This window comes from Physella acuta, unplaced genomic scaffold (genome assembly GCF_028476545.2).
Source record: "Physella acuta isolate Inbredline_101_S28 unplaced genomic scaffold, ASM2847654v3 ptg000079l, whole genome shotgun sequence".
Classification (NCBI taxonomy): domain Eukaryota; kingdom Metazoa; phylum Mollusca; class Gastropoda; family Physidae; genus Physella; species Physella acuta.
The window spans coordinates 737,907-761,686 of record NW_026731599.1 but is presented as its reverse complement, the minus strand read 5'-3'; the positions used below and the strand labels follow the sequence as shown (position 1 = coordinate 761,686).

At 36.1% G+C, this 23,780-nt stretch overlaps 3 protein-coding genes across 5 annotated transcripts in view; 1 reads left to right on the top strand and 2 right to left on the bottom strand.

Moving 5' to 3' along the window:
* Positions 1 to 10,716, bottom strand: part of LOC131955290 (uncharacterized) — a 42,540-nt gene extending 31,824 nt beyond the window's left edge. The window contains exons 1-4 of one of the 3 annotated variants that reach the window (XM_059319353.1): positions 10,637 to 10,716; positions 6,882 to 7,027; positions 2,873 to 3,605; positions 1,005 to 1,767 (exon numbers count right to left, since the gene is read on the bottom strand). In XM_059319353.1, coding sequence (XP_059175336.1) covers positions 1,005 to 1,767; positions 2,873 to 3,592 — 1,483 coding nt within the window. In that variant the 5' untranslated portion in view covers positions 3,593 to 3,605; positions 6,882 to 7,027; positions 10,637 to 10,716. The remainder of the gene's footprint in view (positions 1 to 1,004; positions 1,768 to 2,872; positions 3,606 to 6,881; positions 7,028 to 10,636) is intronic. The other 2 variants (XM_059319364.1, XM_059319371.1) reach the window with 2 other exon arrangements.
* The window catches only part of LOC131955676 (sideroflexin-1), a 102,578-nt gene that overhangs the window by 60,435 nt on the left and 18,363 nt on the right, over positions 1 to 23,780 (bottom strand). The window lies entirely within an intron of this gene.
* Positions 14,980 to 23,780, top strand: part of LOC131955578 (lipid droplet-regulating VLDL assembly factor AUP1) — a 17,611-nt gene continuing 8,810 nt past the window's right edge. Inside the window, exons 1-3 of the mRNA XM_059319752.1 lie at positions 14,980 to 15,186; positions 21,760 to 21,897; positions 22,886 to 23,033. Coding sequence (XP_059175735.1) covers positions 15,146 to 15,186; positions 21,760 to 21,897; positions 22,886 to 23,033 — 327 coding nt within the window. The 5' untranslated portion in view covers positions 14,980 to 15,145. The remainder of the gene's footprint in view (positions 15,187 to 21,759; positions 21,898 to 22,885; positions 23,034 to 23,780) is intronic.

The window sequence follows — 23,780 nt, the reverse complement described above, 5'->3', positions numbered from 1 at the left end:
CCCTTTGACTGCCCCTCTCACCATGGGACTGTCCCTCTAACCCTTGGACTGTCCCTCTCACCATGGGACTGTCCATCTAACCCTTGGACTGTCCCTCTCACCATGGGACTGTCCATCTAACCCTTGGACTGTCCCTCTCACCCTGGGACTGTCCCTCTAACCCTGGGACTGTCCCTCTAACCCTTGGACTGTCCCTCTCACCATGGGACTGTCCCTCTAACCCTTAGACTGTCCCTCTCACCATGGGACTGTCCCTCTAACCCTTGGACTGTCCCTCTAACCCTTGGACTGTCCCTCTCACCATGGGACTGTCCCTCTAACCCTTAGACTGTCCCTCTAACCCTTGGACTGTCCCTCTCACCATGGGACTGTCCCTCTCACCATGGGACTGTCCCTCTCACCATGGGACTGTCCCTCTAACCCTTAGACTGTCCCTCTAACCCTTGGACTGTCCCTCTCACCATGGGACTGTCCCTCTCACCATGGGACTGTCCCTCTAACCCTTGGACTGTCCCTCTAACCCTTGGACTGTCCCTCTCACCATGGGACTGTCCCTCTAACCCTTAGACTGTCCCTCTAACCCTTGGACTGTCCCTCTCACCATGGGACTGTCCCTCTCACCATGGGACTGTCCCTCTCACCATGGGACTGTCCCTCTAACCCTTAGACTGTCCCTCTAACCCTTGGACTGTCCCTCTCACCCTGGGACTGTCCCTTTCACCCTGGGACTGTCCCTTTCACCCTGGGACTGTCCATCTAACCCTTGGACTGTCCCTCTCACCATGGGACTGTCCCTCTAACCCTTAGACTGTCCCTCTAACCCTTGGACTGTCCCTCTCACCATGGGACTGTCCCTCTCACCATGGGACTGTCCCTCTCACCATGGGACTGTCCCTCTAACCCTTAGACTGTCCCTCTCACCCTGGGACTGTCCCTTTCACCCTGGGACTGTCCCTTTCACCCTGGGACTGTCCATCTAACCCTGGGAGGAAAGTCTCAGTTACCTTTCTGTAAAACTGTTGCAGCAAAGGGGAGGTTCAGACCTCCAATTTTTGTTGCGTCTCCAGTGAGACACTCTGGGGCATCACATGACTGGGGGGTCCCATCATCCCCTGGGGCAGCATGACATGACTGGGGGGTCCCATCATCCCCTGGGGCAGCATGACATGACTGGGGGGTCCCATCATCCCCTGGGGCAGCATGACATGACTGGGGGGTCCCATCATCCCCTGGGGCAGCATGACATGACTGGGGGGTCCCATCATCCCCTGGGGCAGCATGACATGACTGGGGGGTCCCATCATCCACAGGAGCATGACATGATGTGACTGTGGGGTTATCTTTGGCTTTTCTAGGACGGCCTCTTTTCTTCCTGTTAGACAGATCCTTCCTTGTCCTGTGTGTGCTGTGTCCGTCATCTGCTCCATTGTCTGCACAGAGGTCTAGTGCGGCCACAAAGCCCACCTGTGCAGCTTTAGATGAGCACTTAGGCTGGCGGCCATGACACGAGACGTAGGGCTTGATCAGCTGGCAGGAGACAGCTTTTTCTGAAGTCTGGCACCCTCCCAGCCTAAGCAAGTTTTTCAACTGCAAAATGTTCTTCAAGGCATTGTGCAGAGCTATTAGAGCCTGCAAGTCTCCAGTAAAGTGGCATTGAGTCTTGTCAGTGAAGGCCAAGTGTCCTGGCAGGTCCAGCAGAAACTGGTGGCACCCTGGGACATGCTGGAGGAGGTCAGAGTTCAACTGGGCACTGATGGAGGCAAAGATCTGGCACAAGACAATTCTTTCAATAAGAAAAACATTCAACCAACTAGATCTAGGAGATTCATGAGACAATTCTTTCAATAAGAAAAACATTCAACCAACTAGATCTAGGAGATTCATGAGACAATTCTTTCAATAAGAAAAACATTCAACCAACTAGATCTAGGAGATTCATGAGACAATTCTTTCAATAAGAAAAACATTCAACCAACTAGATCTAGGAGATTCATGAGACAATTCTTTCAATAAGAAAAACATTCAACCAACTAGATCTAGGAGATTCATGAGACAATTCTTTCAATAAGAAAAACATTCAACCAACTAGATCTAGGAGATTCATGAGACAATTCTTTCAATAAGAAAAACATTGAACCAACTAGAATGAAAATTCTTACGCATATTGAATAAATGATATATAAACATAAAAAGGCAAACGCTAAGGTACATTCATTGATGACGTGGATGACAGTAATATTAGCTTGAGTGCAGCAATACAGTAGTGGATGGTGTGGTCTAACTACAGTAGTGGATGGTGTGGTCTAACTACAGTAGTGGATGGTGTGGTCTAACTACAGTAGTGGATGGTGTGGTCTAACTACAGTAGTGGATGGTGTGGTCTAACTACAGTAGTGGATGGTGTGGTCTAACTACAGTAGTGGATGGTGTGGTCTAACTACAGTAGTGGATGGTGTGGTCTAACTACAGTAGTGGATGGTGTGGTCTAACTACAGTAGTGGATGGTGTGGTCTAACTGTGGATGGTGTGGTCTAACTACAGTAGTGGATGGTGTGGTCTAACTACAGTAGTGGATGGTGTGGTCTAACTACAGTAGTGGATGGTGTGGTCTAACTGTGGATGGTGTGGTCTAACTGTGGATGGTGTGGTCTAACTACAGTAGTGGATGGTGTGGTCTAACTGTGGATGGTGTGGTCTAACTACAGTAGTGGATGGTGTGGTCTAACTGTGGATGGTGTGGTCTAACTGTGGATGGTGTGGTCTAACTGTGGATGGTATTGCAGCAGGTTCTGCCCCTATTAACCATGATGACTGAGGGATGACTGCATTGAATGTGACTGTAAGACTGTACCATAGGATTGATATGACTTACTGGTGTTGTGTCATCTATCTCATCTGACTCCACCATGGGAGGCTTTTCACTCTTTGCTCCTAAACAATCCAAGCTTTTCTCCTGCAGCAACCTGGACTGATGCTCTAAGTGGGACTGCTCCAAGTGTCTACGATTGCTTTTGAAAATTTCATCCTCTAATGTCTGAGTGGCAACACTTGGCTGCTCTTTGCTAGCTTCCCCATCAATGACTAGTTGGGGAACAGTTTCATGAGCATGTACTGCGACAGCTCTAGGCTCAGCCAAAGATTTATGTCCATGCACTGCTACTGGGTTAGGCTCATGAGCATGTACTGTGTTAGGCTCATGAGCATGTACTGTGTTAGGCTCATGAGCATGTACTGTGTTAGGCTCAACCAAAATATATTCTGGAGCCAGTGGGCTGGAGCCCTCAATCACCATGGTAACAGTGGAGTGAGCCAAGCTTCCCTTGACTTGCTCCGAGCTGTAGTTAGCCTGAGATCCAAGCAGAAGGTTGCCCTGGAGGGCTGAGGACAAGATGTAGCTGGTGTTTGGCTCCAGCAAGACCGGCTGGCTGGCGGGGCACTGCTCAAACACAAGGCTGCCATCTGGATTCAGGTAAAGCACGCGGGTATCTTGATCCAACACCAAGTTCATGTCTTCAACACAAACACTACTCCCAGCACCTCGGCTGTACCCAGCATCTCCCCCTGCTGGGCTTGAGCCTTGAGTTTCATTCATTTCTTTTCCTTAGCTAAAATGATAGATTCTCATTCATTTCATTCCTTACTTTATTATTAGACCTAAAAGTTAAATCAAGTGCTATATCTATCTATGAATATATAAAAAGAGTTTTAAAGAGTGTGATAGAATATGGGACTGGCACACTAGTTATTAATATATTATCACTTAATGAGTGTAAGAAGTTTTTAAGTTAATCAATTATTAAAATAGTATTACTTAAGTTAAAATACTTAGTGCAAGAAAGTAAACAAAAAATATTAAAACGCTCATAAATTAACCTATACATTATTATTATGAAATTAGCAGCTCTAAAGCTGGGTTTGATCAAAGCCTGTGGTTTCTTTGAGTCAGTCCCAAGGGTTGGATCAGATTTTACAAAACCCTATAACTTGATTACTGTTTCAGATAGATACATGAAATTTCACATGTAAGTAATCGATCTAATTCTCTACCTTCTGTCAAATTTTGAGTAATTTCCGTTGACCGGAAGTACTAATTTACGCTATTTCCGATTTCTCAAAAAAAACGCACTTAAATTTATAAAGTACTAATAATATCCCGCACTATTATGCACATTTTATTAGGCGTTAAAGTTGACTGAAAGTAGTAATTTACGATATTTCCGACATCTTAAAATAAAGAATGTGAATTTATAAAGTACTAATTATATTCCTCACTATTATACATAGATTGTTTCCCGTTCACTTGGTGCGCAACTCTTTTTTCAACGAAATTCTATTCTATTTTTTTTACTGAAAAGTTTTAATACAATTGTTTAAAAACAGGTACATAAAATGAAACTTTGAAACATTTTTGTAAACTTCAAAACATAAATCCTCCTAAAAATGTGAAATAATTATTAAAATTTAAGGAGTCACCTGTTTTTCACATTACTAGATTTCTAGTCGCGGGCGATTTTACGTACCTAAAGCGATAGATTACCAGAAAGTGTAAAGTGTAAAACGATGAAAACTCTGATGAAAACGCAAAATTAAATGTGATTTTTGTACACTATTAAAAAAAATTACAATACTTCCTCTATTATCTATACTCTATATTTTATTCAATAGTATAATTCTGTACACTAGTGTAGGCCTAAACGGTAAAACTCCATTTTAGCATATTTTATTCTCCGCTTCTTGTTTACCTCCAGTTGAGCGTATTTTATTATAATAACCGAAACACACCAAAACATTAGGAAAACACGATTTATTTATTTGTATTGTATTTTTGTTTTGACAAATGAATAAAAATGAATAAAAAACAAAGAGACTGACTTTGTTTTAGATTTTGATAATTTACTTTAATCAAAACATGAGAAAAATCCAAATTTAGAATATTGAATGGGCTATGTTCGTGTGTCAGTTAGAACTTTCATGGCAATGGGTGAAGTACGTAAACGTAACTCACAATTGCAAGGTGGTTAAGTTTGTATACAAGTATCGGTATTTTCGGCCTACTATACTTAACGGACGCCAGCGAGAAAAGTCTCAAAGGTATTTGAGAGGTCCATAAATTAATTTAAAAATCATGCACGGCGTAGTTACAATTAATATGGCTATAAAATCTTGCCTGTCTGGTTTTTTTCGGACTTCACTAAAGATTGGATGTAAGCCCTATTTGATGTTTTTAATATTTTCAGTAAATAAATAAAAATAAAAAAAAAAAGCAAAAACAATTTGGTTTTCAAGTGTAATGGCAACATAAACAATGGCATCCTATTCGATAGGCCGCCATAAATTTTATTGTAAACATTGTAAGCTAAAAAAAGAAAAACTAGGTCATGGTGTTTAAATTTGCATTGTTATTTAAAAACTTCATCTGCAAAGTTCTGTAAACAAAAAAACTATAAAGTGGGGCTGTCAGAAATCGATCACTGAGTTCCTGTACAGCCAATCAACGATTGTCTTACGAAAGTGAATAGGAATGTTGGGATATTTTTCCTAATTATCATAGAATGATAAAATGTACACAGATCAATCCTATAATATACCCCATTGATAAAAATACCAAATTTATCATTCTAGGCCTAATAGTTTTTTTTATATGAATTTTTAAAGTTATGTATTAAAGTTATTAAACTTGTTAGGCCTATATAATATAACACTGTAACATTGGATTTAATTGTGTGATTGGCTTTAGGCTTGTATACCACTGCTGCTATTTGAGATATAATTATAAAACTTTGCACATTAGTGCTAGAGAGTGTGGGCAATAGAAATATGAAAGTAAAATCAAAATTTGATGAAGGATAATTAGAACTAATCAAGTCAAATTAAAGTGAGGGGTGCTGTTCTATATAGGTCAATATGCAGACTGAAAGTTATGTTTTTTTTTTTTATATTAAAATTGAAACTTTGCTAGAGGGTGGGGGCAATAGAAATATAGAAAAAAATTAGATTAAGTATGACTGCATATAATTAAAAAGTCCTATGAAAGGGTGTTGCACCCTTTTATAGTAATTATAGTGACTGCGACAGACATATGTCCAGAATGTTACTATAATAGATAGGATAAATTTGGTGATTGATACTGAAGCATGTAAGTAAATGTAATAAGAAGAATGCTGAAAAATAAAACTAGGGATGGTGTGGTAGAGCACTCAACTACTAACATGCAAGTCTTAAGCTCAGATCTCATACGAGTCTGTGCAGCGTGCAGCATCCACCAAGCTCAGATGAGTACCTGACACAAGGGAAAGTAAAGATAGCTTGGCAGAGAGCTAACCACACCATCACTTCATGTGCAGTGGTCAAGAAACAGATAAATTCTACTTCAGCTGCTTTATGGATGATGGATTGACAGGTCCAAAAGGGAAACTACTTTAATATACTAGGGCCTTTATCAGGCCCTATTGATATTTTGGTAGAACTAATCAATAGAAAAACGTTAAATTCTTGTAAAAGTTTATTAAGCCAAGTGTTAAGTTGTACCACATCAGAAGTTACAGCTTCCCTGTCTATCTGCTTATATGAATATATTGGCAATATGCTGTGATTTAAATCCGTATTGTTTGTTGTTATTTGTTACTTTTTATTATTAAATGTAAAAATTGTATCCTCAATTATTATGAATAATAATTATCATGCCTTTTTCGTGTCATTCTAAATTCACTGCCTTATTAATTTATATAATAATTAGTACCCCCCCCCCCCCCTCCCATGTCAATTGCTGCGCCATTTGTTTATTATTTACTAATGTCATAGGCATAATTATTACAAATAATTAAATAAGTTTATCACCAAGCTTCTTTACTTATCATAACCAATAATAGGCCCAGACTTACTTTATCAATCGATTCATATAGCATTAGTAAGTTATAGAGTCCTTTCATATGACGTCACGTCCGTTCGCGATACCTACGTCCACCGCCACGGTGGTGTACACCAGACGTAAACACAATCAGCTGTTCACCAGCGCTGGACGCGTTCACTGTATGTAAAGAACCGCACCCGCGGAAAAGGAAAAATACGTTAAAAAGCTTGAACTTGGGAATTGAAGATCCTTATACTGTTATTGACCATTTCGTAGATAATATAAATATGTGGCCAAAATTTCTAAATAAAAATACTTTTAATAATACTGTTTTCGTTTAGAGTTTAAGTAGACGAATCTGATCAAATGTAGTTCTCGATACTTTGTTTCAGGTAAGGACAGTAAAATAATAAACTTCATTTTAATTATAAAAGATAACTATTAATAAAACAAATATGCTTGCCCTTCACAAATACTAATAGAAAAAGACAAAGTCAAAAGTAATAATAAGAATAATAAGATTTAATAGTAGGCCTAATAATAGTGTTTTAATATTTAGATCTAGAATCTAGCTCTAAACATGGCGTAAACAAAATTTGGACCACAGATCTAGATTCTGGATTTAGGGTGACTGGCTCCGCTGGGTAGACATAGAATCTAGAATCTACTTCTTTACTTAAATTTAATTACAAAATTTAGATCTACATTCGATTCAAAATACACCCATAATAAATCAAAAGTAGTCATAATAGGCCTAATAAAGCATTTAATTGTCTCTAAGATCTAAAATCTCGCTCTATAATCTAATCATTTTTTTAGCAAACGAAATTTTCTGAAATTGAAATAGATTGTATGACTAGACTTAGATCTAGAATCTGCTACTTAAATTAAATAGTAAAAACTTTATACAAGCATGTAGTTGATATTATTGTAGTAGAAGGCTTTAATAAATTACTAAGGCCTACCTACTTTATAAGTGAGATGGTTTAGAATAATAACAATGGACCCAGTCTACAATTGATACAATTGCAGGTCTACATAGGGCCTACAGTCTAGTAATTTACAGTAGGCACCTAGTGTGTAGCTAGTATACTAGTGTGTAGCTGTCCAGAGTTAAGATTCTTAATGCCTTAATGCTTTCCCCTGATCAGCCATGTGTGCTATAAATGACATAACATGACATCAAGGTGAGAAATGTTGAGGGGAGAGCAGTGGGACTTTCCCCTTTATTCTCCCTGCTGGGCCCTGAGGGTCAAAATTATATAAGAAATACTATCTCTGTGGGGCTGGGTATCACGGAGGTGAGACATTTTCAGGGGAGGGCAGGGCAGACTCCTCTTTGGTTTTATTGTGGGCTAGATACAGGTGGGGGCAGCCATCATGAGGGTTGAACATCAGTATTAATGTGTCTGATCACTTCCCTGCTGGATTATAAGGGTCTTAAATTCTATAACATGCTACCCAGATTGGTTATTACCCATGGATTATATTAGTCGTTGTAGTGTGGGTTTTGTAGGAGTTAAGTGGTCGCACGTTTGCTACAGTAGATAACCTATAATATATTACTGCATTTGATCAGATTCGTCTACTTAAACTCTAAACGCAAACGGTATTACTAACAGTATTTTTATTTAGAAATTTCGGCCACATATTTATATTATCCACGAAACTGTCAATAACTGTATAAGGATCTTCAATTCCTAAGAGTTTAAGTTTTTTAACGTATTTTTCCTTTTCCGCGGGCGCGATTCTTTACATACGGTGAACACGTCCAGCGCTGGTGAACTCGTCTAGCGCTGGTGAACAGCTGATTGTGTTTACGTCTGGTGTACACCACTGTGGCGGCGGGCGTAGGTATCACGTGATTTAGGTCAAGTGTTTGCAAGGACTCTATACTAAGAAATAGGCCTATAACTTATTTATAGTATAAAGTATAATAGTATAATTATTATAATAATTAAGTATAAGCCTTAAATCTAAGTAGATATGTGTGAAATGCTTGACACTAGTTAATGTAAGCCTAAGCTTCTTGCCTGTCCTTTTTAATAGATAACTTGATCAATGTATTTTATCTAGTTTTAACAGTGCTACCCACAATTTAAATTCTTTCCAACTTCGAAAACTACGCCATTGGCATTTGTGCGCGTACTTTATCGATAATAGGTAATGCGGTGCTAAACCGACGCCATGGCGTTGTCAAGGCCGAAGCGCTAGCTCGGGGATTTGATATGTATGATAACTCGTAAGCAGAAGTAGTAAATGCCATAAAACCGTTATTATAATAATATTTGTTTATTACATGGACACTTAAAACTAATGGCAAGACACTTATAATGTGTTTAATACGTAAACTTATTTAAAATGTGACAGCACCGTACGGGACATGTTCGCGAGATAAACTCATTAGAATAGTGAGATCGATTTCGGCTTTAAGATTGTCATAATGGCGGTACTTTTCTAATTGAAACATATAATACGACTACACTAGAATATCTATATCGAATATTTCTAAAAACACGATTCCAACAGTGAGATTCGGCATTCTTTGGAAAATGGCGAGATTTTATAAAGACTGCATCAAAAAGTCCGGACGTGGAATACCGAATCGAAACAGCGGAAGTCGGAATGCCTAAAAGTGAAACATCGGGTTATAACTTAAACTTACTTACTACTTAGGCTTGATTTACTTACTACTTAGGCTTGATGAAAATTAATAGAAATGTAGCCTTAAACTCAACAAATTATTTTCAAGTTATCTGGATCTGCATCTTGTATTGTGTGGTATAGTATTGTAATACATTTATGTAGCCTATACTTTTACTGTCGTCATACGAGAAAGTATTAATAAGTATTAGGCCCTAAGTATAATTATAAGTAATAAGTATTAAGTAAAATTAAAATGTAAAAAGGGTGCTAGGTTACTAGTCTAGGTAATCCCTTAGTTTAGCGTCGGAAATTATCGGGTAATGTTTGTTGAGTTTCGGTAATTAGAGTTACGGTAAACCATGGTTTATTTGACCATTGAAATATAAATAAATTGAAAGTCGATTGTAGTAAATTAATGTTTTAATTTTTTAAGTTTAATCGACAAAAGGAAACAAGAATAAATATAATAGTAGATTTAAATTAGTAGATCTAAAAATAAAAACATGTATAAATATAAATAATGAAGTCAAATGTAATAATTTAATGTTTTTGGCTTGCAGCGGATTTGCGACCATTAATTAATTAAATCTAGATCTAGCTAGATATCTAGCTGCTAGGCCAAGTAAAAAAATCTAGATTACGAAAATAGTAAAAATGATTACAAAATGTAAAAATGATTACAAAAATAAATCTATCCAAATTTTAAACATTCTGTTTAAAAATAAAAGAAGACGCCAAATAAAGTATGGTTTACGGTACTTCCGGTGAATTCCGGAAGTGTGTGACAGACTTTGTTATTGTTTCACTGTTTTTTACTGCTATACGATTCCGGAATAATAACCGACGCTAAACTAAGGGATTACCCTAGTCTAGATCTAATAATAATTAATAGGGCCTATTTGAAATATTATAAGCTCATGGTTGATACATTGAATTGATTACATTTTTACATTCGAACAGTCTCGAGTTCAAACCCACTGGCAGATAAATCTCGATCCCCTTCAACTTCAACACTAATAATATTATTAATTAAGAACGAAGAAGAAGAAGAAAGAAGAAATATTATTACTAGATTAGTTATTATTAATAAAATATGATTAGTTATTAGTCTTATTTATTATTAGGCAATATTAGTATTACCTATACCTAGGCCTACACTACAGAATCTGAATATTTCAACTCTGTATCAAAATCAACAGTCCTGACGCAAGTACTATTTGACACTATTTGTTTGTAGTGGTTTCCCCTTATGTGTATTAATAGATAGAGATCTCCTTCGCGGAAGTGATTACGCTTGTCAACAGTAGACTAAATAAACAACGTAGTTATTTCGATCAACAGCTAACTATATTTGGAAAAAAATATTTGGCCTAATCAAATGTTTTTGGTAAGTGCTTATTGAGGCTAACGATACAGAAAATAACCAAGGTGCTTTTATTAATATCCTCTCACATGATCTCACGGTTTGTTTTAGCTTCTAACTTAAAGGCATATTGATTCTAAATTGGGCGAACGGTAGAGGAAATACGCAATATGCTTAGATCCTCTCACATAATATTTATCCTCTTCGGTGTTTATTTCCTCGTATGAATATGAGAGAATATAAGCGATTGAGTCTTTTTACTTACTTGTATATATGAAGTATAGAGAAAGTCTTGTAATCGTGCAAAAAAAAAAAATCGAGATTTTTACAAATCTCGACGTTTTACACCTCACTGATACGAAAAAACATAATTTTGCAATCTTGTCCGTATGTCTGTGTGTGTATGTGTCTGTGTGTAAACACGATTATTTGAGTACCGTTACAGCTAGGTTGATGAAATTTCATATATAAGTATTTTATCAAAATCGTAGATCCGTATCAACTTTTGAGCGATTTCCGATAACCAGAAGGGTACTTTTTCAACTTTGGATTTTTTCAAAAGCCTATAACTTGAGTACTATTTCAGATAGATAAATGAAATTTCACTTGTAAGTAAAAGATCTAATTCTCTACCTTCTGTCAAATTTTGAGTAATTTCCGTTGACCGGAAGTACTAATTTACGCTATTTCCGATTTCTCAAAAAAAAAACGCACTTAAATTTATAAAGTACTAATAATGTCCCGCACTATTATGCACATTTTATTAGGCGTTCACTTAGTGTGCAATTATTTTTTTTACGAGATTCCATTCTATTATAAAAAGTTTAAGTAATTTTCGGCAAAGTTTTGAGTACAAATTACTAATATTGCAATTCATAATATTTTGTTCTGAAAAAAAATCTTTAATATATTTTCTTTAGACTATCCCTTGCCCTAAGTAAGCCTAACCCCTAATTCTAACCCTAAGTCCAACACTAACCCCTAAGTCTAACACTAACTCCTAAGAGACTTTTCTTCGGGGGGGGGGGTGCACTTGATATATTCGGGAAGGCGGACTAAATGTTCAGGGGTGTTGGGTGCGGACACTGGTTAAAGTATATATTTATACGGACGGATGTGATAGGATGTAAGCACCTTGCATATTTCTTCAGTTGTTTGCCGAAAACTACAGCTAGAGGTCTTTGAATTGGAAGCAAATGCCATTCTTAGAGACAAGTTCAAAGAATGGCGGGTGGGATTTTATAAGTATTTGACCAAGGAAGACTTTCCTAATATAAAACATTTTGCATCAAAGTATCTTGCAAATTTTGAAACAACATACCTGTGTAAACAACAACCATTTTCGAGAATGCATTACTTGAAGAACAATTTGAGAACAAACTAGGACCTCGAGTGTATTTTCGTCCCCCGGCAGTGTTTCTTTCAGACTTTCTTCTAGGAGGGGGGGGGGGGGAGGGCACTTGACATTTGTATATATATATATATATATATATATATATATATATATATATATATATATATATATATATATATATATATATATATATATATATATATGTAAATTATATTTCGTTAGGGAGGGTAGGTGGCAGACGTTCTTAGGGGTGGGGGATGGGAAGAGATGCCTGGAAGAACCTCTGGCCCTCGAACTGATATATTATTTGATACTTAATGCGGCGGAAAAGTTTAGAGACCCCTGGAGTCTAAGCCATGAATGGTGGCAGCCTTAAGGCTTATTATTAGTTATTTTTTAATAATGGTGATTACACATTTTTGCGAAGCCCCCCTTCGCCCCTTTGGATAGCGCTCTAGGCGACCGCCTAGTTAGCCTTAAACTTTAAAGGTTGCCGGCCCTGCCTGAAAGGGACTCAGTATACGACATGGCCCGTAGGTTCAACACCGCCGTCAAAAGTTTTAAAAGATATTAACCCTTTGAGGCCCAAGAGACATATATGTCCCAAATTTTCAAATTATCACCAAACGAAATTTAAATAGCATGGAGTTGTTGAATTTGCTTTAAAACATTTATTACATGATAGGCTTAATATAAATAAGTCTGTTGTCAGTATATATGAGGTAGTTTTGTTGTCGAATTTATGGAACCTTTCCAGTTTTAGACCACTCACAAAGTTGCAGTTTACATTTTTATATAAAAATACTAAGTGTAACAGAAAGAAATTAATGGCGGTTTTTCAAAGGTTTACTATTTAGGTATTATATTTAAATTAGTTTTTCCTAAATAGCTTTGCTTGTTTGCTTTTTTTAATAGTAATTCTTTTTGATTGGGACATATATGTCACTACGGTCCTGAAGGGAGCTAACTTTTTTTTACAATGTCGCTAAGCATGTGTTTTGACATTAGAATGCCAATTGTGGCAGAGCTTTTATTTACCATCACTGAACAAAATACTGTTAATAGACAATAATGACGATGAAAAACACTTGCTTCCAGATGAAAAAGATGTGAATATTTTTTTGTAGAAAAATGTCGACAAAGTAAGTGTAGAAGCTATAATCGAACGACCTGTTCAAGTCCCAGAGCGGATTGTCACCACGACGATAAGGCCTACACCTTATTCTAGTCATTCTGTTTTGCATACATTGCATACATCGTCAATCTCACATGCTATAGCGACTAATATTCCCACTAATCTGCATGGTCGCGCGGCCGCGCAGTACTTTTGAACATCCCGCGCTGTTACTTCGTAAAATAGATGTAACTTTGTATAAGAATTTTAGAGTACAGCGCACAAAAAATACACGATGTACACTAGATTTTTCCCCTTAGAGGGAGCGTCCCCCCCCCCCCCCGATATTACCACCTCCGAGCATTTACACCTCGTCCATTTATGGATAAGTTAGGACTAGGGTTAGGTTAGGACTGGTTTTAGGGTTAAATGTAGGTTTAGAGTTGGAGTTTAGGATTTATGTTAGGGTTAGCTATATGTTTGGATTTTGGGGTTAAGATCAGAGTTCTTCAGCATCGGGGGGGGGGGGGGGTTTGACGGAGTGGTAATGTCCTAGACCCGAAGCTGACACATATCAGTATCATCAACAGAGTTTCTTCCAGGCATCTTTTTACCGCCCCCCGAACGAAATGAAATTTATATAATTTATATAGAAAATATATACTTTTAACAGTGTCCGCCCCCCCCGAAGAAAGTCTACCGCCCCCCCGAAAATTTCAAGTGCCCCCCCGGAGAAAAAAGTCTGGAAGAAACACTGATCATCAATAGAACCAGACTTGCCCAAAACATGAACAACCAAATGTCCTTGTGATAATTGAAAAAGGAGACTGGAGCAAGATAATATTTTCAACTAGAGGCTTCTGAAAACACAGTTTCAAATAAAAGTGTATTGACTATATAGATTTGAAGTAAAAAAGCCATTTATACGTAAATGTGACAAGAATTCAACGCTGGCTACATTGCAAAACCAAGCTTGAATATAAACGAATGATAGCTAGAGTTCTCATCTAGGGATTACATGAAAAAAAAATCACCTCAATGACAAGACCTGGTCGTAAAGGCAAGACGTTCACTTCAACCTCACAACCTGAGCAGAAGTCGATAAATCAAAAGAAGAAAAATGTAGGAGTTATAATACAATGTGCAACAGAAAAGATTGAGAACAGAGCGGGAAATATGTGTGATGTCTGCCATGTTCGCATGTGTTACATAACCTCACGTGACTGCTTCCAAAAGCTCCATTCATAGATGACTATACACTCATAAAGGACATAAATGTTTTATCATTACTGATATTTTTAATTTCTAATGTACCAGATCAACAAACAAACGTTTGATCACTTTTACAATAAACATATAGACATAACTCACAACGCAATCTATTTTCGATAATTTCCCTTGATGCCCATAGGGACATATATTTCCCATGATGTATCTCAAAAACTATTTAAGATATCGGAAAAGGGTTAACATTTTTAAAATCTACGGGTCATTTTACTACTAAAAGTGTGCACAGATATTTGAAATTATGCGAGCAATTTTGTGGTGCTGAATGGGTTAAGGACAAAAAACAAAAAAGCAGTTCAAAATGTAACTTACAAACCAGCACCTTTACTTTTATTCGCCTTTAAAAGCAAATAACGATAGGAGAATTCAACTATAAACAATCTGGCAATGTCGCTGTCAGACATGGCTGCCTCCTGTAAAACCAGAATCTAGCCTTTGTTATTAATTTATAGATCTAGTAATAGTGTTTTGGACTTTTTGTTTGTTATGAAGTTTCTTATTTTCCAAGAGAGAACGGTTTAGGCCAATGATATGTCTGTTACAGACATAGAGAGCCTCATTACAATGAGCAGGTAGGCAATAAAAATAAACGGTAATCTATCGTTTTGGGTACGTAAAATCGCCCGCGGCTATTAATGAACGAAAACGTTACCTCATTGTCATGGCTTTAATAGAAGTATATTGTGATATGTTTGTGTCAAATATTATAGATAAATGGGTAAAATCTTAGTTTAGCGTCGTAAATTCGGCCAAAACTAGTAATGTAGGAGAGAGTGAATTAATGAATATGTCGTTAAATATGAGTATATTTTCGTATATTTTGATAAAATATTATAAATAATTAAATAATAAATCACTATTAATGGTTAAATCAATTTAAATATCCTGAAATTAATTTTTATCAACCCTGTTCGAGATAGTAAATTTGCTATTAAAAACAGCCGCCATCTTAAGAAAAAGTAATTTAGAGTAGCTTCCCTTTCATTTCTATTCGTATGAAAATGTACTTAAATATGATTGTCTTGTTGTATAGTCCGTATTACAAAGCATTTTTTTTTAAAATTCTGCTCTTTAAAAACTGAATTTCCTAACAAACAACTTTATTAATTCTAGAAGCATTGTGAGATGCAACCTGTATCCATGTATTAAATCACGTTTTTTTTTAAACTAATGTTTATTAGATCTTACTATTACTATATAGTTTGAGTTTTTTCTTATTGTTTGAATGTTCACTATTTTCATTTCAGGTTTTTCTTTTCAATCGTAACTTATGACATTTTTTTTACTTCTCTTTACCTTAATTAAACCCCAACCACCGTCATATTTTTGTTGTCAATGTCACAACAAGTCATAATGTAAAAAAATTACGCTTCACTCTGCCTTATCTAAGATCTCTAACCATAATTTTGACAGCATTAAATGTTTGTCATCATTTATATATACAGAGAGACAAAATGTATTATCCACCAGCTTCCCTCGTAAAACATCATCTAAAACAATGAACCAGTCCACCCCTTAAAGTGTGTGTTGTCATTTTGGTCGATCGCAAGTCTTCACCTGCCAGACACATTTAGGCTATCCTTTGTTGTCAAAATGTCAATATCAAGTACCCAAGTGAGTAATATGGGGTTGTCCATAAATGATGTCACATATGATTTGCTACGGGAGTGAGTGAAAATTTGTGACGTCAACTCTGGCGGCTCCGCAATTTATGACGTGTCGGTCTCATGAAAGTAGGTGAACGGGGAAAAATACCTAGGTGGTTGATGGAGAACCTCTATAATGCTTTGTTCGATCAAAATAACGATAAATAAGCATTAGTATACGTATACCTTGCTCAAAACGAATCATCACAAATGTTGCAAGCCTGCTAGTTTAAGACATTTGGCAAAACGGCCTCAACACATTATCCCCGTCAAAAAGGCTTGCCACCAAATGCCTGCCGACGAATAAGCCGCGTCTAATGCGGGGCGTTAGGAATATGGCCATTAGCATGGGCCGCGTTAGAGCACCAGTAGGCTATCGCGCTTTGTAAGATGTCGTAAATACTTTAATTCAATTTCGCGAAACTGCGCGAAAATTTAGTAACGTTCCATTGTTTAAGGAAATTTATTTTCTTGGGCTCAAATTGAAATATCATGTTGACTGTCTGGCTCTTAATTTCAGAATATCACTTTTAATGTATCATGATTCAGAACTATAATTTACTTTAATATAAGTGTCATCTTATCGTTTATTGTGCTTTTTATAAAGCGCAGAGCAGCTACAAAATCGGACGGCCATCCTGGTTTCACCAAGCTTCTTTTGGAGCTTAATATGTGTAGTCTAGTTCTATACGGTGAGAGCTTAATACATTTTTAAAGGGCCGAAAGTCTCAAGACAGCAAGCTTGCAGAAATAACCACGTATGTTTAAATGAACGAGTGATAGATATGTTAGGGGCTGTTTAATTGAACACCAACATATGTAATCAAATTAAATCTCGCATAAGTGTCAAAAAGGCAGTGCTTGTTTTTTTCTATAAAATTAGCCTAACGGTCGGCGGTACCGGTACATGACGTCACGTGCGAGCGTTAACTCGGTGACGATGTGCTAAGTGGGGGAATGAAAAAGGAGGGGTTCAAGAAATGCGACTCGGCAAGCTTTTTACATTTTTTGACCCTTCTTAATAGTTCTATCGTCCCCACTGAGAAAATGGATCACCAATGAATGACGCTTCATACTTCTACAGCTGGTCTTTCTCCCACAACCATCCCCTGTTTTCACGAAAAAAAAACCCTGACCCGTCTCCAAAATCACATCGCTGAGTTCTACTCAACCTCTCCCCACCACAAAACACAATTTCTATATGAAACAATATGTTCATATGTTTGCTCTTTAATAATGCACGCTGTCATTACTATCTTAAGAGCGACGTCATTTATGAGCGATCTAATATTGATTTGCTTACTGCAAATAAAGTGTTCAAAAGTTCGACCTCCCAACAATTGTTGTGGTCTTGGATGCACACTATTAAGTCTGAAAAGGTCTATTAGTCATTTATGTCAACTATATTTAAAAAAAAAAAGAAAAATTACTATACAGAGGGTCATTCATAAATGACGTCACGCTTTTTTAACCTCCCCCCTCCCCTCCGTCACACGTCGTCACAAAAAGCCAGACCCCCCCCCTAAAATGACGTCACACCTCAGCCTACAAATCCCCCCCCCCTCAAAATTGCAGTTGAATTGTTTTTAAACAGCTATATTTTTCCAAAATCTTGTCTGAACTCTGTCAAAATAGAGTATTTTAATCAATTGTTATTACAATGTATTAAAACAGTTTTCTAAAACGCAAAATAACGTATAAAATTCGTTTTCTAACATTGCTTTTTTAAAATGCAAAAGTGTGACGTCGCACCATCTGAACCCCCCCCCCCCTCTCCCCCTCATCACACAACGTCACAAAATTACGGACCCCCCCTACGAATGTGACGTCATTTATGGACGACCCCCAGGCATATATTAAAACAATACAAAACAATCATATTAAACCACAAAATCAACACAAAATACATACGAATAGACAATTTATTGTTTTCAAAACATGGCCGCAGCTTGTATTTCCTCATTGTTGTCTCAAACGGGGTAGTTTAAAGTTTATTCCAGGATATTTATGACTGGTTTGGTAATGGATTGTGATTTGTTATTCAATTATCTGTTATATTATGTAAAATATGACATAAATATGGCCAAATGAAAGAAATATTCATTAGTTACCTTCATCGCACATTACTAGCTACGTTGGAATTTACGACGCTAAACTAAGATTTTACCGATAAATGAATAATAAACCTAAATCAATGGCTAAATATTAAATAATAAATATATTAGCGAGGCTCACTAACTTGAAAGCGTCCATGGTTGCTAACCAGTAGTCTAACCAGAACAATGAACATGGCTACCTCACCTTGGCCTACGATTGGGCATGTCTAGCATGCGTGATATGTGAACTTAAAAAAAAATTACCAGAAGTAGCGAAGAAGGTCTGTTTTTCAATTTGCTTGAAGTAGGGGGGGGGGAAGAGAGAGAGAAGTGAAGACACCGACGATCTCGTGTACGCGTGTTCATTCTATGACGTGTACTATAGGCCTTCTGAACTCACAGTGACCCACGACCGTGGTGGGATTTTTCAACTACAGGACAGTAAATGTAAGCAAGCAATCAAGCGAGTGTCAATGTTTGGAGATTTTATTTTTAACAAAAATCACACGTCATGTTTTCAAGATGAAAATAAAAATGTAATGTAAAAAAAAGACACGAATACCGTGTATGAACTTCAGCTGACACACTGTTGACTCAATATAATGTGTAGGCCCTATTGAGTGTAAAATGTATTTGTATTTATAGACTATTATAACTATTACTATCATATTATTTTAAGCATATTTAAAATTAGAATTTGAAATAAAAATATTTATTGTGGTCATTTGTTTTATGCAAGTGTTCATTATTTCATAAAATGGTATGAATAACATGTAGAGTAGAATTTGTAATGTATATTTTCCTTTACTAATTCAATAAATAACTAGATCTAGTTTTATTATCAACCAGTTGTTTTTTGTTATTTTCCGGTGAGTAAATAACCTAAGTTGACACAATTACCATGGTGGGATTTAAAACCCCGTGTACACAAGTTCATGTCTTCCTGTTATGGCGGCAGGGGGGCAAGAACGTGGTTTTCGCTTTCATTTTCCATTCTAGGATAATTTTCAAATTCTATCTTTTCTCGTCAACTGAGTAAGCTAGATATTTAAATGTGGTGTCAAATGTTCTCTTAAGGGGTAAGGAACTTAATGGTGTATTTGAAATAACAATATTTAATTTTCAAAATCCATAATTAAAACTATAATCTATCTTCTTAGGTACGTAAAATCGCCCGTGACTAGTAATGTGAAAACCAGGTGACTCCTTAAATTTTAATAATTATTTCACATTTTCAGGAGGATTTATGTTTTGAAAAATACAAAAATGTTTCCAGGTTCCTTGTTTTATTTATGTAAATGTTTTTAAACAGTTGAATTAAAACTTTTCAGTTATAAATGAAGACTAGCGATGTTTCTAACAGATGCAACCATGCTCATTTACTATAGCAGCCATCTTTTATATTTTTTTTATTGTAAACTTATAGCGCAAGATTCAGGGGAAGCCACTCTAACTTACGGATGGCCGCTTTTTATATAACAAATCCTGCTCGCAAACACTGCTGTTTAAAGATAATTTCTTGCCTATATTCAACTATATTGATATATTTAGCCATTGATTTAGGTTTATTATTCATTTATCTATAATATTTTACACAAATATATCACAATATACTTCTATTAAAGCCTTGACAATGAGGTAACTTTTTTGTACATTACTAGCCGTGGGCGATTTTACGTACCTAAAAGGATAGATTACCAAAATAAATAATCAATCAAATAAAAATAAAATTTAAAAAATAAGGGCCAAAATTTGAAAATAAAAATTGTGATTTCTAGTGTGAGAGGTTGAGTACTTCAGCTATGGGATTTTGCTACACGTCAGGTTTTTTTTTTGTGGTGAAAACTGGGAATGGTTGTGGGAGAAAGACCAACCGTCATTCATTGGTGATCCATTTTGTCAGTGGGGATGATAGAACTATTAGGAAGGATCAAGTAATGTAAAAAGCATGCTGAGTCACATTATCTTGAACACCCACCTTTTCATCCCCCAGTACCGCCGACTGTTAGGCTAATTTTCTAGAAAAGAAAAAAAAACAAGCAATGCTGTTTTAACTCTTATGCAACATTTAATTATTTTACTTATGTTGGTGTTCAATTAAACAGCCCCTCATCCCACCCCTCACTCGTCCATTTAAACGTACGTGGTTATTTGTGCAAGCTTGCTGTCTTGATACTTTCAGCCCTTTAAAATTATGGTTAATTAATTAATCTGATCTATTATTATAAGCAGCATTATAAAGACCGCATCTGTCTTTAATATTGGTTAATGGAGCAGTTATTGTTATATATTCCATTGATTACATGTACAGTCGTTACTTTGAATTAATGTTTAAAGTACTAAACAATTATATTAGCCATGTAGTTGCTGCAACTATAATAAAAATTGGCTTATAGACATATTTTACCAAAAATGTTATATATATTATAATTAACCCTGTTATATTTTCAGCCAATGGTGTTTCTAAATAGCCCAAATTTTGAACATTTATCATACAGAGGGTGTTTTTTTTTTTACTTTTTTCAAGAATAATTATAGAAATAAGATATATTTAAGTATATTTTGTACAGTTTGACCTAATTATAAAAAAGCTTTAGTTTTGGTCACACTTCCAGTCCATGTAATCTGTTGTTGTCTTCTAACTGTAAGGACAATGTCCAGTCCATGTAAACTGTTGTTGTCTTCTAACTGTAAGGACAATGTCCAGTCCATGTAAACTGTTGTTGTCTTCTAACTGTAAGGACAATGTCCAGTCCATGTAAACTGTTGTTGTCTTCTAACTGTGAGGACAATGCCCGTTTTATAACTACTTGCATTAACTTCACTGCAGGTCATATTTTTAGCGCAATTTCCATACTAGACAATTGCGATTATTAACTCGTCATTTCTGGATGGATGAATGAATGAATGGATGTGTGTCCGCAGCTTTAACTCGTATCTCCTCCTCAACGAAGCAATATCGAGGACTAGTTCCAAAGCAAATATGTTAAGCAAGTTTCGAGGATGATTGTGGGCCAAAAAAATTCCCGGAATTCCTTCCTGGATTTCCCGGAAAAGCCAAAAAACCTCGAAAAAATGCAGTTTTTTGCCCATATCTCGACAACCAGACCACTTAGCGACTTGAAACATTTACCAATCGATTCCTGCCATAATTTAGAACAATATTGCCGAAGAAAGTTTTCAAAAATATCCTTTCGTTCGGTCACAAAAATTAATTAAGAATTTTTAAACTGAGCATCGTGTAGGCCTAGGATGATATTTTTAATTTAAACTGAGCATCATGTAGGTTTTTAGCGCAAAAAAATATCCTTTCTTTCATAAAAAATTAAAAATTGTTATGGATAACATAAGGAAATTGCGCTTAAATTGTCACTAGACTTTTTATTAACTTGTTTTTATTTAGGTTCCCAAGCTTTGCCTCCTACCTGCCCTTGGTTTTATATCTACCATTGGGCATAGCGCTAGCTGTGGTCAGGCTCTTCATATTTCTTCATGTAGCCTTGCTCTTCTACATCCTCCCCACCAGCTTCCCATTTAAAAGGTAAGCTTCACTGGTACATTCAGGTTTTGCTAAGGTAAGCTTCACTGGTACATTCAGGTTTTGCTAAGGTAAGCTTCACTGGTACATTCAGGTTTTGCTAAGGTAAGCTTCACTGGTACATTCAGGTTTTGCTAAGGTAAGCTTCACTGGTACATTCAAGTTTTCCTAAGGCAAACTTTACTGGCACATTCAAGTTTTCCTAAGGTAAACTTTACTGGCACATTCAAGTTTTCCTAAGGTAAACTTTACTGGTACATTTAAGTTTTCCTAAGGCAAACTTTACTGGCACATTCAAGTTTTCCTAAGGTAAACTTTACTGGTACATTCAAGTTTTCCTAAGGCAAACTTTACTGGCACATTCAAGTTTTCCTAAGGTAAACTTTACTGGTACATTTAAGTTTTCCTAAGGGCAGATTTAACTAAAATATTTTTTTCCTGTGTCATATTGATGATAATGCTGTCAGTAACTAAAATATTTTTCCAGTAATTAAAATATTTTTTCCAGTGTCATATTGAGGATAATGCTGTCAGTAACTAAAATATTTTTCCAGTGTCATATTGAGGATAATGCTGTCAGTAATTAAAATATTTTTCCAGTAATTAAAATATTTTTTCCAGTGTCATATTGAGGATAATGCTGTCAGTAACTAAAATATTTTTCCAGTGTCATATTGAGGATAATGCTGTCAGTAACTAAAATATTTTTCCAGTGTCATATTGAGGATAATGCTGTCAGTAACTAAAATATTTTTCCAGTGTCATATTGAGGATAATGCTGTCAGTAATTAAAATATTTTTTCCAGTGTCATATTGAGGATAATGCTGTCAGTAATTAAAATATTTTTCCAGTGTCATGTTGAGGATAACGCTGTCAGTAATTAAAATATTTTTTCCAGTGTCATATTGAGGATAATGCTGTCAGTAACTAAAATATTTTTCCAGTGTCATATTGAGGATAACGCTGTCAGTAATTAAAATATTTTTCCAGTGTCATATTGAGGATAATGCTGTCAGTAACTGGTCTTCCCATCTCAACTCATGGAATTCCACATCCAGCCAAAAGGAACATTCTAATAGCCAATCATATAACAAATTTGGATCCATTTATTTTAGCTGTGCTCTACCCACATATTTTGGTAAGTATAAAACAAAAATAAAACTACTCTAAATCTTGCAACAATGGGCTGCATCCACCCTAGTTAAAACAAAAATAAAACTACTCTAAATCTTGCAACAATAGGCTGCATCCACCCTAGTTAAAACAAAAATAAAACTACTCTAAATCTTGCAACAATAGGCTGCATCCACCCTAGTTAAAACAAAAATAAAACTAATCTAAATCTTGCAACAATGGGCTGCATCCACCCTAGTTAAAACAAAAATAAAACTACTCTAAATCTTGCAACAATAGGCTGCATCCACCCTAGTTAAAACAAAAATAAAACTACTCTAAATCTTGCAACAATAGGCTGCATCCACCCACGCCACAGTAATGGGTATCAGTCAGCCCCATCAGTTTTTCCATGGTATCTAAAGTATCATTTTCAGTTGATTAGAATTGGAGTTTTTCCATGGTATCTAAAGTATCATTTTCAGTTGATTAGAATTGGAGTTTTTCCATGGTATCTAAAGTATCATTTTCAGTTGATTAGAATTGGAGTTTTTCCATGGTATCTAAAGTATCATTTTCAGTTGATTAGAATTGGAGTTTTTCCATGGTATCTAAAGTATCATTTTCAGTTGATTAGAATTGGAGTTTTTCCATGGTATCTAAAGTATCATTTTCAGTTGATTAGAATTGGAGTTTTTCCATGGTATCTAAAGTATCATTTTCAGTTGATTAGAATTGGAGTTTTTCCATGGTATCTAAAGTATCATTTTCA